The following is a 13,266-nucleotide window of genomic DNA, read 5'->3' on the forward strand; positions in this document are numbered from 1 at the left end:
AATTTACAATTTATTTTATTTCTCAGACGAAAATTGTCAGGAAAATAAATAAGAAAGTTCCACATTTCGCCTCGCACAGCCAGTGGATATATTATACTTTATATATTATACTTTCAAAAGTTATATTTCTTGAAACTTGAAAATTCGTCATTGACGGGACAGCTCGTAAATTCGAAAGTCGCCACAAATCCAAAAATATTGTACTATGTCATTAACATTTTCGAGCGTTCAATTAAAATATATCTTTTCGAAATATTTATTCAAACTAGTTAAATTATATTAAACATCTGAAATTATCTGTACGAAAGTAACAAACAAATAAATTTGAAAACTTGTACTCGCACAGAAATAATTCACAAGTAAAGAGATCTTGCATCATACTTCATTGGGGGATTCTTTAATCTGATTCGAATCCATCGCGATGCCGATAGGGAGTGTTTACTTTTTATCTCGCAAATGGCATAGCCGCACAATGTCGTTTTCATACAGACGTCATATACATTTCCAGTTGCTATGCTTTCCTTATCGTGCCGCCATTCTGTGGCATCGTATACGATGCTCCTTAACGATATCAGCCGCGTACAATAGCATTCGACGTTGTTTATAGACACGCTGTTATATTTCTGAACCGAATGGACTTTCGCGCTTTTAACAGGTTTTCGTTTGTGAATAACGTATGGAATGTACGCGGGGACTGTGGTCTCGCGACACGATCACAATGCAGCGTACGTTCTGGAGAATTTCATACGATTGGGAAGAACGTTGTAACAGTAAATAATTCTTGGGATTTGCATAAACGTCAGACGAACGCGTTATGCATTTGAAAGTTCGCGCTTCTTCGTTCGTTAAATACAAATAAAGTAAAATGAAATAAAATGTCGTGTAAGGAAAATAATTTTTTCTTTCTTCAAACAAAACACTATGAAACAATGTGAACTTTTTTTTATTGAAATAAAGTACTGTTGAAGAAATGAAGAAAAGAATTCGTTTTTTTTTTTTTTTCATAATTTTATATTTGAATACGTATGCTTCGTCTGTCTCTGTAGATATATATCTTCTGCAGTATAAAAGTTACTATCTATCGATAATATATTCTTCTCACAAGATATGATGACACAGATGAGACACAAAAATGATACCGAATCACAGGACGATGATAGGTCTGTGACAAAACTCTTTGTCATTTTTGTATTACATTCTGCAATACCGATTCAGACAGGCTTTGCACTATAGCGCTACCAGCAACGGGAATTAAAATTGAAAAATATGGAAACTGTTGCCACATCTGCATCGAAAATGATTATTTGTCAAACTGAACCTGGTGGCTATTCTTAAAAGACGATTAATGATCAACTTCAAATTTTTGACTACGATACTTTGTAAATTCGAACCCTCAAATTACTGCGCCCGCAACTTATTGGATTGTAACCAGTAGAAACTCCTAAGTAGAATGTGCACGTGTGTGGTTAGGCACGCCTAAGTAGAATGAGTATGCACGTGGTTAGACACCTTTAAGTAGAAAGTGTCCGTAAGCGATCAGATATTCCCAAGTAGAACGAGTGTGCATGTGATCTGACATCCCAAAGCAGAATGAGTTCGTATGTGATCAGACATCTTTAGGAGATCTCGTTTCTGTCAGTATAATGTATCAACGACTGACAAAAGAAAGTATCACGCTACACGGATGTAGTGATTATGATGATAATTTAATTTATATCACAATATAAGTAAGAAGAACTCCGTAACTTTTAGTAACTTTTTATAAGCTACAGTAAATAATATTTAAATAACAATTGTATATAAGATAATGTCGATAACACAAATAACTGTTTTCCGCAAATGTTAATTAAGGAATGAATAACAAATTCTAAAATCGGTTCTATATATACATCTAAATAACTAAACATTTCCATAGTAAGAAATAAAATAACAGTTTATAAATATTTTTATGTTAAGAGTTTATGACAATGTCGGTTTATAGGAAACGTACTTTTCGACGGAACGATGTTTTAATGTAGATGGCGTTGATTTTGAAAGACACGCGCTGCCATCTATCGGATTTTTCCATTTTATCCTTTTAATTCCAGTCGACATTGAGACTACCTTAGATGGCAGCAGCATCGGTAGACAAGGAGAGCAATAGCGTGTTACAAGGACAAAGGATTTCTAGAAAAAATTCATTTTCACCGTCAATTCGTAACATTTCTTAATTACATTTATTCGTTCCCTGTTTTTCTTCTTCTATATTTTTTATATCATTCAAGCTTCAAAATGCACATATAAAATTTGCGCGTAACAAATTAACATGTATTATGCAGTAACAGTATTTTATAGAGAAGGATTTATTGTCCCAATAAAATTAATTTAAGATACAACTCTGTTCCATTTTAAATTTTAACGAAACCATGTATCAATCTTTAACACGGCACGTCGACGACTTAAATATACTGTTCAACAATTTATTAATTAAAAAAATAAGAAAAATTGAAATAAATAATAGTTCTCAGTTTCTGTGTAATTTATTTCGACATTTAATTCCTAAGTACAACCGTCACACGAAAACTTGATAATTTTGCAAATCATTCTACTGAACCGTTAGTCTTTATTATGTTTGTAACCGATTAATTCAAAGAAAATAGTTAGTAATTAATTTATCGCTAAATGTTAAAATTGCATTTATCCCCCAAATGCATTTAAAACTGTGCTCATTATTTGAATCGCTACACCCAGTTTCTTTTATCTCACGCGAAGAGCGCTACTAGAGTAATTGTAAGATTGATAACGCAGTCGAGTGACTTGCGTTTCAACCGCGACATCAAATTTTTCCTCTGGTCGCACGTATGTTACATGTGTCATCGGCGTTCGCTGTGACACCATCGGAGCTTTAACAATGGATAAGGATTTATTGCGGTCGGTGGATCTGTTGAAAGAGAACGAGGAACAGGTGCGGAACGACGCAGAGAATGCATTGTTAACTGTTTGTCAGAACATTCTGTCGCATCCGAACGACAAACAATATCGGGAAGTGAGGCTCGACAATCCTATGGTTACCACAAAACTGCTGCCTGCTCTTGGGGGCATCGAATGCCTGTTCGACATTGGTTTCGTCGAGGTAATTATACATACTTGCGGCAATATAATCGATCTTTCGTTGCATGAATTTTCGTGACGTGCTGTGCACTAACAGATTGAAACAGTTAGGTCATGATAACTAGCGTTTTGTTATCATATTTGTATCATAACCTGAATCGCGACGCAGTACAGAACATTTTAAATTTTCATACAACATTCATGCAAAATAACAATTTTTGATGCGACAGCAGAATATTTTTTTTTTTTTTTTTATTATGAATTGTAGTTTCTTTATCATGTTTCAATATTTTAGTCAACAGAGAAAAGCTTGATTTTTGACAATGAACGATGTAAGTTAGCGAGCTAACACATTTCTGTCTTTTAACAGACCACTGACTGTCTTTCCTTGCCACAAGAAGCGCCACTTTCAAAACTGCGAGCCCTACAGAACTTGCTTAACAAAAGCTCCTTACCAACCAAAGCACCAACTGTTAAAGACATAGCGTTGTACAATCTAATACCTGCGACATCTACAGAAAAAGAGAAAAGATTTTTCTTGTCTATTATAGAGTTCTTCCAGAATGTTTTGCGATTCGAAGATGCAAGTTTACAGGAGAAAGCTAAAAAAGTTATACCCATTGTAGATCTTGAAATTGCCACTATGACAAGACTTGGACAGTTGCACAAGTAATCAGTCAATCATTTAAACGTTATTCCACTGTTTTATATCCTCTTTGTTGTTCATTGCATCTTTTTGTTACAGGCACGTTAAATTATTTCAGACTGACTCGCAGAAAGATGTTGAGAAACAACAGGACGAGCATGACGATGCTAAAGATTTGTTCCTCATGGAACTGTTGCATTGGTTCAAGTATAAATTCTTTACATGGATCGATAGTCCAAAGTGTACTGCTTGCTTTTCAGAATGTAAACAGCAGGAAATGATGCTTTCCAATGATCCTAGATGTACACGAATAGAGATTCACAAGTATTTCAATGTGTTTTAATATTAAGAATGTATTTGAAAAACTTTCTGAAAAGGTTAGATTATTGAATGTCGTTCTAGATGTACTAGATGTGGAACACGAGTGAAATTCCCTCGTTACACTGACCCGGAGCCATTGTTAACTCTGAGACGTGGACGTTGTGGAGAATGGGCGAACGTGTTCACGCTTTTATGTCGAACATTAGGATACGACGCAAGATTTATATACGATCATACAGATCACGTTTGGACAGAGGTGTGTAATGGTCACTGCCCTTACCTAAATGGAAAATATGTGCAAAGGTACTCGTTAACTCATTGCAGTATAGAAATCGTTCACATAACAGTATTCTCACAATTGAGAAAAAAGAATTCGCAGCATCAAAGTAATTGAATGATTGATAATGTATCAATAACTTAGGTATGGTCCATACACGAAAAAAGATGGATTCATATAGACCCATGCGAAGACGTCATGGACAGGCCATTGATGTATGAAAAGGGATGGAAAAAGAAACTAAACTATATAATAGCCTGCTCAAAAGATGAAGTGCAAGATGTTACTTGGAGATATACATGCGATCAGATAGGAGTAATGAAAAGGAGGAACATCTGCTCTGAAAATAAATTGTTGCAATTTATCGAATCATTGAACAAATACCGTCAGTCTTCTCCACATTATAGTTCCACTCGCAGACAATACGTGATAAAACGAAGACTTTTAGAGCTCGTCGAACTGATACACGTACCAAATAAACGAGATTCTGACGATGATGAATATTACGGTGAACGATCCACTGGTTCTTACGAGTGGAGACGAGCACGAGGAGAAATTTCTGAAGTATGGAAATAGAATCATTTCTTAGTTAACAGTAATTTACATGTAACATTCACAAGATAAAATCTGTTCTTAATTAAATTTTTTTAGTCGAATACAAAGATAAATTATTCTTGGGACGTTTCAAAGTACGGAGAAGCATTTCATTTGCAGTATTCTGTTGTTAAAGATATGTATAAGATAACGGATGATAATGGTACAGTATTAATGGAGATATCTGGTTGGCAATATGGAACGAAGGAATTCGAAGGTGGAATGTTTCGTAAAGTAGAGCACGACTGGAAGATGACCTACTTATCTCGTTCTCCAGGTACTATTTGTGGTAAGATAAAATGGTGCTTTGTAGTCGCAAATCCAAACCTGTACCTGAAAACGTTTCATTTACAAGCAACTACAAAAATATTTCACGAAGCTAACATATCGTGGGATATAGAAGCTCTTTTTGACAACGCAAATCAAAATAAATCTGTAGTTCTCCCAATTAACGATGTTTCTAATTATCGTACGTACCAATTGAAAGGGGCGACAAAGTTAATTCTCACAGCAACTGTTTCCGGTGGTCAAGGTGATAGTGCGTGGCAGCACGCACAAATTTTTCGGCAAAATTTGGAAAACGAAGACGATAGATCTTTAGTGATCGATATTGAATTGGAAAATCGATAATTTTAGAATTCAGATGTATAATTTCAACTAGAAATTTTATATTTTATATGAATGCTTTTAATCAAGTTTTATCCGTTACACGAATGATATATTTTAATGAATACGACTTAATCAAGTTTTATCCGTTACACGAATGATATATTTTAATGAATACGACTTTTACTGGAAAAAAAAAAACATATCGACAGTAATAATTAATTTTAAGATTAGTAAATAAAAACATTCCGCATTTTAAATTTCTTGTTTTTGTTAAACTTATGACGCTTTACAAGAAAATTTTCGACAGTTATGTAGTAAAACTGTAAATGTTTATGTTCAATAAAATGATAAAATTAAACTGTTGACTTATGTTGCAAATAAGTATGGTCTTCCTTATGACTTTGTAAGCTTCAAAATTTTTATTTCATATACAAAATAAGCGAACTAGAGTGATGGCACTTTTTGGAGACATTCATATCCCATAGATGTCACGCAATTGTTTAACAATGTAAGCATTGATAATATATGAACACAATTTATCTTCATATATTTATGTTTTCTTTTTCTTTTTTTTTTACACGCATACATCGAATGTCATATAAAAACAGTATCTTACAACTGTTACATTATAGTTGCTTACATGTGCTCCAAAAGTATTCATTACCTTTACTATTCTTTTCATTCTTAATTGTACACAATAATAGTAAGTCGTTGTATCTTATTGAATAATAATAATAGTTGCAAAATACTGATATAATATATTGAATTCACATAACATATATACTTTTAGAACGAAATTTGAATAGTTTACGCATTCTCAATACGAGAATAACTAAAATGATTATAAATAACTTTGTACAATAAATATATGTATAGTTTAATAAAACTAACAGTACAATTTGCCGATAATAAAATTATCGTTAAATTAAATGGAGAATGTGTTGCATTCATGTTTGAAGAATGCAGAAGGAACGTAAAATATATTTATATTACACATACAAGGAGTGCAACGTTACGATTAATCAAAATAGAGAATAGATTATAATGCATGTTAAATACAATTTCTTTTACGCGTTTTTTGGTTTCAACTAATTTTTCTATCAAGTTGTATAACTTCCATATTAATGGAACAATAAATTTCAGCTCAACGTTATTTACATGTTGTTTAGCATATATTTTTATCCCAGCACCAATAAAGCCTTTAATGCCGTCCTAGTGTTTTGTGTGTGTATACGTTCGTATGATTAATACACTTCATACATATACATACAAAAAATATTCAATTATCTACATCGTCACAGAACATTCATAACTATTTAAGTAATAAATTAGCCACTCAGCCCTTTGTATTAATACTAAATAATGTTGCTCGAAAAGGACGTATAAAATAACAGATAGGCACTGGTGTTCTGAGATCTTACTTGACTCACAGTTACTTCCGTCACTGTGTGGTCATCATATTTATACCATCTGAAAAGAAATCATATAGTTAATATTATTACTTTTAATAATTGAAGGGATGCTGGACTGATGAAGGTAATTTTCTCAATAATTTTAGTAAAACAACAAGAATCAATTCCAAATCAATTGAATCATTTTTGTAAATTCATAGTCAATATTCATGGTAATAAACAATTGCATTTTTAAGTATGAAATTTATGTCTTTACAACTTAAGTTATTTCTTGTCGCTGCAAATCCTTCAATTATCATTTTGTTGGAACTATTTACTTACTTATTCTGAGCCGCGTTTTTACAGAATGCCGTGTAATGGCCACCTTCCATGGTTCCATAATGATTAGACATTGCGTATAAACTGTAACTGTAACTGTAACTGCGAATGTTCGTGGCACTACTAGTATCAGCTACCAAGTACGGTTTCAAATTGAAGTCCGTGAGAGGAAAATCAACCGCAGTGTTTCGTTTTTCGAGCCATCCGCCGCTCTCAGCGAAACGATTTAAATGTATGACTATAATAGGGGCCAACTTCACGAAATCGAACTTCTTCGTAGCTTCCCGAGGCGTTTGACACTTTGGACATTTCCAGCCTACTACCTTTTGCCCACTTACAAATTTTAAGATACAATCCTATAAAAGCAATGGACTTGTTTAATGTACATGTAGAGATAAATTAGAAAATAGAAACTTACGTTCAGTGTACACCGATTGGCATGGGGTAACGATGTTGTTAAACTGTTGAAAGTCTCGTATGTGGTACTACTTTGCTTGCAAAAGCTGCATATTATAGTGGATTTTAGCTGGCCGAAAAACAAGTCTGAAATTATAGATCTTTGGGATCCCATCGCTTTGTCCCAAGCCTTCTCAGCAACTGTCATTTCCAGAGGCACCTTACAATTCTGTTAATGTAAAAACGAAATTTGATGAACAATGAAAGATTTGGCTTTATTGTAATAATTAATCGTAACGCGGTAAGATGTTACCTTCTTTAGATCATTGTGCATCCAATCTAAGAGAAAAGTGAGAAACTCATGAGAATCCTGTTGTTCGTAGCTGTCAAATTGTAATTTGTATTGTCCAACGGCGATCTGACAATTATGATATATATATTAGTTAAATCTTTAAAATGCGAATTAATTACAGAAAACAAAAATTAAAAAAAAACAAATTTGAAAAGCACGAAGAATAAAGTAATAAAAGTTATAGCTCTTTATAGTTATTCTTCTTACGAATTTTTTTAATATAAGAGAAATGAAAATATCAAACCTTGAGATCAAGTGGCGATATACTTTTATATTGACCTCTCCACAGTGCTTTAATCACTTGAGCTACCTCTTCCACGACTTGACCCTGTGTGTTGTTATCGTTATTGGTGTTCAGATCGTCAGCGTACAAATTGTCCATGAAGTATTTGGCTAAATGCGTAGTATTACTTAAGCATTGTATAATGCTATTCATATAACATGAGTTGCCTAAGTTCTTTAACCCTGTAATGCCAGGATGCTGTAACACAGTAGTGAAAGAAAACACTGTATACCCAATACTTTACACTTTATTGATACATGTTTGAAGAAAAATTAAAATTATTTTTAGCAACTTTTTATACGACAAAAATTAGTAACTTTACTCCTTTTTAATTTCATTTATATTTTTACGTTTAATATTTGTCAATTACCTTTTTAAAATAATAAACATTAAAATTCGGCACAAGTTTTCTAGACAAATTTACCATCTTTCACTTACACTTTATTTGATTATAAATTGTTTATCACATGTTTAACCACGTATCTCAAGACACAAGACCAATCATAATTTTACACTAATTTTACACTACAATTTTGCTGATCAGTGTATTTATAAATTTAACTCCGACTCGCGCGATCGTAGAGTTAAATTAAAGTTGCGATAAGGAACGTCACCATAACACTTGGTGACGATAGTCAAACATATACTGATACATATTTGTGACGCGTTACTTCGAAAAGATTCGACTAAATTGGATTCAGAAGCCATACAGGTAGAAAATGTTTCTCTACTCACGTGTTTATTTTCCACGCAGAACCGAAAAATCACGCGACTTCATTCTATCGTAAAATTTCCAACTGCATTTTTTTTTTTTTTTCATTTTAACTACACTAACGAATAGTATACTTTAGTACAATAAAAGAATAATTAATGTAGCATTTAATGATATTTTATAAATTTCTACATGAGATATGCGTTATCCACGTGGCCGTCGAACACGTGGCTGTCAGCGATTATTAATGCAATTTTACACGCAACTATGATGAGGTGTAATAATGAGGCGTCGACTGATGTCGTTTTGAAAAGTTTTTTTCATGTTTTCTTTTAAGTTAATCTATTAAATCTTTTAAGCGACATTATCGATACTTACAACATTTCCATGAACAGGTGTCATTCTCTCTTCACGATTCGCCCAACTCAGATGAGATATTTTATTATCGCTATAAGCTCCATTTTGATTGTACGACGAGACTTGTGGTTTCGAACTTCTGTCTACTTGCGGTGCTTTACGATCTGTCAACTGAGCAATTTATATTTTTGTCAAGTTACATTTACTTTTCAAATTAAAATCTTTTTTTTTTTGTTAAATCAAATGTAGAAACCTGAAGCAAATTTGGACTGGAATATGAGCGCTCTAAATTCCCTCCCATCGATGCACTATCCATTTTCAAAGGTTCCTTGTGGATATTATTTTCATTCTCATTTATCGACAATTCCTTGTAGTTATTTTTCATAGATATTCTATTGGCGAAAGATATATACAATATAGTAAATGAAGCAATTTTTCAACATCATATTTTTGTACTCACTCTCGTAATTTCTCCCGATCCGCAGAAGTATCTTTCATTCGCCGTTTTAGTATAGCGAGGGTAAATTCCAGATTTCCTTTCTCATTTTCTTCTGCGGGACTGTACTTAATTGATTTCTCGCAATATTTAGAGAGTTCATCTTCAATCTTTTTATATTCTTTTTGCTATAAAAGAAATCAATTATACTTTTAATTATAAATTAGGACTATTTAAATAAGAATGATTTATTAATTAAACATGTTCAATACCTTATCTTCTAATTTCGAGCACAAAGACTTCACATGATCATGAATATATTCTTCCTCCTTCAAACCTTTGTACTTAATGTCGTGTTGCATATATAAAGTGCGTTCTCGCTCTAAAATTTCTTGCTCCAACTCCTGCTTATTCTTTGCATGCTCGTTTAACTGTTTCATTAATTTCAAAACTGTTTTCGATTCAGTCGTGTCCAAAGAAACTGGTTTGCTACTTCTATCTATTATTGGCTTCGTAGGCATGCCGTTCTTCAGGCTAAGACCCAATGTATTCTTGTGCTGAAGCTTCAACGAATTGTTATCGTATTGTCGCGAACTCATGTTGTTTTTAAGGATTTTATCTGCTTCGACAGAATTATTCATAAAACTCTTAGCATGCATAGAAATATTGTCACTTATTTCTGAGTCCATGTGTTTGTACCACATTTTATCATTCATAATGCTAACTTTCGACGCGGTTTCGTCTCTGTTTATTGATTTCAATTTGATTAATTTATTTTCACGCGACCTAACAATGTTCTCCTCCGCATCCAAGTGCATCAATTCAGGGTATTCTATGTTATCTAATATCTCGTCTGCAATGTCGTTTAAAGCAGGCTCGACGATATTAGGATTTGTCGTAAATGCCGGATAACGAGTTAACCATTCCGCGTAACCACCATCCAGAATCGTGATTCTTTTATACTTTATACCAGGATCCCAATCTTCTAAAATTTTCCTCAATATGTTTAAATGATTTTCGGATGTTAATGTTTTGCTCGATGTATCCCAATCGATTAGGACTATAACATCGACGTATTGGGCTCCCCTATGCCTAAACAGGTCTAAAGACTTCTTATCTTTGCGGAAATATTCCTGGAAATGCGATGTCAAAGCACTGGAATGCAAAATTTGTTATTTATTTTTAAGCGAAATAATTCACCATCTAAAGAATATTTACTTACCCAGGTTTTATTATAGTATTAGGAATGTTGACCGATTTATCGCTTGATATTCGTGAAGCTTCGTATTCCAACTTAGGCCTGATATCAATGATCAGGTATCTACCATCTATTTTTTGTATTAATTGAAATAGCTGATCACAGTTTATAATTTCCTCATTATCACTGACCAATGGATCCCTGGTTGGTGTCTCAGGCAATTTTATAGGGCCGTCAATTGAAGCCATGCATACGTCTGTTCTTACTTCATTATCTATATCCATTCTTTCCACGCTGTTTTTTTCCAACGTCTTTTCTTTCAGCAGTAGCTTGTATCGCGTATCTAATTTTTGTTTCAAGTCTGCAAGTAGCTTTTTCACTTCGTTGATCTAGAAAAAAAAAAAACAAAAACAATACAGTTATCTTATTTGCTCGCGCCAATTGTCCAAGATCTATTTTAACATATAACACCTCAGAGGTTCACATTCAGAATACCTTTATCTGTGAATGATAAGTTTAATAAAGCATACGCCACTTCCCACCTGATTGACATGTATATTCGTTAAGGAGAATGTTTTATCATTTTTATATTCTTGAGTATTTTTCAACCATTCGATTGAGTCCAACCATCTCCTTAACATGATGTATTGCTTCTCCTCGTCTCCTTGTAACTTGGCGTTCTGGGCCTCGTTGTACATATTAGGGAGCCTTTTGCAAATATCAGATGGTCTTTTCCCTTTATAATCGACTCTGGACTTTTGCAGCAACTCTTTGTAACTGGTATATCGCAAAGACACTTTCCCAGACATTTTGATTGCTCCTGCTTGGATCCAAGTTGTACAATGCAATGAATACTATTGTATATAGTATCTTCTATATATGTATATAGTGTCCTAAAAAAAAAAAGAAATTGTTTAATGTATCTGGTTATAATCTTACATTTTGATAAGAATATTTATTAAGGTAATAAATTCTATTGGAAAAATATATGGTTTGCTCACATAACTCGCATAACGCAAAGAAACCACTAATTGACATTGGTTACCTTTTCACCACCACAGTCCATAATCTAAATAAATCCGTAAGTCTCAATGTTACTAGCTCTCACGACAGTGCAGAAAAGAAATGATGTGATGCGACATTTCGTTTTAGCAATAGAAATGTCAAAATTATATAAACACACCGAATATCACTGAAACACTGCTCGAACGATGTCACTGCCGCTTTTCTCTATATCCTAGTAACGCGACATTTATTATTGTGCCAATTTGGCGCCCTCTAGCAGGCTTTGTGTCCTCTACATTTCGTGTAATAGTAAAGTTCTTTTAATCGTACGTCGAATATACGCCTATGCCAAATGCCACGTGGATCATCAATAATCCAGTCTATGTCACTTCAAATTAATTATTTTATAATCAAAAAAAACACGCCCAACGTGAAAATGTATTCTCATTTCATTAGAGTGCTGTTATACGTATACAAACAGCTATACAAAACGAAAGATTGAATTTTAATAAATGTTGATTTAATAAAACGTGTCCAATATAAGGCGATGAAAGAAAATTACAATACTCATTATCTGTATTGATAAGAAATGACATGAAAAGTATTAATTGATTCTCCTAAACTAAACGTATATATCATTTAATACATCTTATACCGAAATTTCTGTACTTTCTGTGTAAAAAGAATATATATAAACAAATATTCTTCTCTCTTTGAATTTGAACTTCATATTTGTAATTTTTATATATATAAATATACATCATTATTCTAAATGAAGCAAATATCAATTTTAATGTTTTTAATGTTTTGTGAATGTACTTACTTAATCATAAGTGAGGTTAGAACAGATTCTTGATTGAACTGCCTTATCATTTCAATATCACTGACGATGTTATCAACATATGATAACTTAGAAAGATTTATCCTTATCATACATTGATAACATAGTTTCGAGACAACAGTTAAATTATTTGTCGTCAGATACTGATAACAGTCAAGGAAAATAGCCACTACAGTTTTTTTAGAAAAACGAATAAAAATTAGAAATTTTTCAACGTCATAAAAATGTAAAAACATATATGGAATGAATATAATGAAATATAATTATAACGCATGCGAATCACGTTTATATTTATTCAGAGTACTGTATATTATAATTCTTTTTTTTTTTTTCTTTACATAATTCATACTTAATTAAGTTTCCAGCTATCTCTGAAACGTACGTACTTTTTTTAATTGCATCTTACTTTCACATTTCAC

The 13,266-nt window shown here is 32.9% G+C and overlaps 2 protein-coding genes across 5 annotated transcripts; one reads left to right on the forward strand and one right to left on the reverse strand.

Moving 5' to 3' along the window:
* Positions 1 to 2,782: 2,782 nt before the first annotated feature.
* On the forward strand, positions 2,783 to 5,739 carry LOC122533285 (peptide-N(4)-(N-acetyl-beta-glucosaminyl)asparagine amidase). 2 transcript variants are annotated; one of them, XR_006307668.1, is made up of 7 exons: positions 2,783 to 3,112; positions 3,461 to 3,759; positions 3,836 to 4,060; positions 4,139 to 4,313; positions 4,479 to 4,898; positions 4,986 to 5,641; positions 5,699 to 5,739. XR_006307668.1 is itself a non-coding variant. In XM_043662869.1 (6 exons), the coding sequence occupies exons 1-6, from the start codon at positions 2,891 to 2,893 to the stop codon at positions 5,556 to 5,558; spliced, it is 1,914 nt and encodes a 637-aa protein (XP_043518804.1). In that variant the 5' UTR covers positions 2,783 to 2,890; the 3' UTR covers positions 5,559 to 5,723. The 2 variants fall into 2 exon arrangements, 1 of the variants encoding a protein (XP_043518804.1); XM_043662869.1 differs by having other exon boundaries at positions 4,986 to 5,723.
* Positions 5,740 to 5,930: 191 nt separating this feature from the next.
* LOC122533284 (ubiquitin carboxyl-terminal hydrolase 8-like) lies at positions 5,931 to 12,886 on the reverse strand. 3 transcript variants are annotated; one of them, XM_043662867.1, is made up of 12 exons: positions 12,830 to 12,886; positions 11,544 to 11,894; positions 11,026 to 11,390; positions 10,076 to 10,958; positions 9,828 to 9,991; positions 9,621 to 9,759; positions 9,389 to 9,538; positions 8,260 to 8,496; positions 7,977 to 8,081; positions 7,686 to 7,892; positions 7,271 to 7,623; positions 5,931 to 7,007 (listed from the first exon to the last, which is right to left on the reverse strand). In XM_043662867.1, exons 2-12 carry the CDS (start codon positions 11,808 to 11,810, stop codon positions 6,893 to 6,895), a joined length of 2,985 nt encoding a protein of 994 aa, XP_043518802.1. In that variant the 5' UTR covers positions 11,811 to 11,894; positions 12,830 to 12,886; the 3' UTR covers positions 5,931 to 6,892. The 3 variants fall into 3 exon arrangements, with proteins under 3 accessions (XP_043518802.1, XP_043518801.1, XP_043518803.1); XM_043662866.1 differs by lacking the exon at positions 12,830 to 12,886 and adding an exon at positions 12,047 to 12,612; XM_043662868.1 differs by lacking the exon at positions 12,830 to 12,886 and having other exon boundaries at positions 11,497 to 11,631.
* Positions 12,887 to 13,266: the final 380 nt, after the last annotated feature.

This window comes from Frieseomelitta varia, unplaced genomic scaffold, assembly GCF_011392965.1.
Source record: "Frieseomelitta varia isolate USP_RPSP 00005682 unplaced genomic scaffold, Fvar_1.2 scaffold_515, whole genome shotgun sequence".
NCBI classification, from domain to species: Eukaryota; Metazoa; Arthropoda; class Insecta; order Hymenoptera; family Apidae; genus Frieseomelitta; species Frieseomelitta varia.

Bases quoted from the DNA above. Each gene is read 5' to 3' on its own strand.
- LOC122533285 (XM_043662869.1), top strand. From the start codon at position 2,891: ATGGATAAGGATTTATTGCGGTCGGTGGATCTGTTGAAAGAGAACGAG. The intron at 3,760-3,835 runs GTAATCAGTCAA...TTTTTGTTACAG, and splicing joins AGACTTGGACAGTTGCACAA to GCACGTTAAATTATTTCAGA. The intron at 4,314-4,478 runs GTGTGTAATGGT...TCAATAACTTAG, and splicing joins CAGATCACGTTTGGACAGAG to GTATGGTCCATACACGAAAA.
- LOC122533284 (XM_043662867.1), bottom strand. From the start codon at position 11,810: ATGTCTGGGAAAGTGTCTTTGCGATATACCAGTTACAAAGAGTTGCTG. The intron at 10,959-11,025 runs GTAAGTAAATAT...TTTGCATTCCAG, and splicing joins AATACTATAATAAAACCTGG to TGCTTTGACATCGCATTTCC. The intron at 9,539-9,620 runs GTTTCTACATTT...TAAATTGCTCAG, and splicing joins CCAGTCCAAATTTGCTTCAG to TTGACAGATCGTAAAGCACC.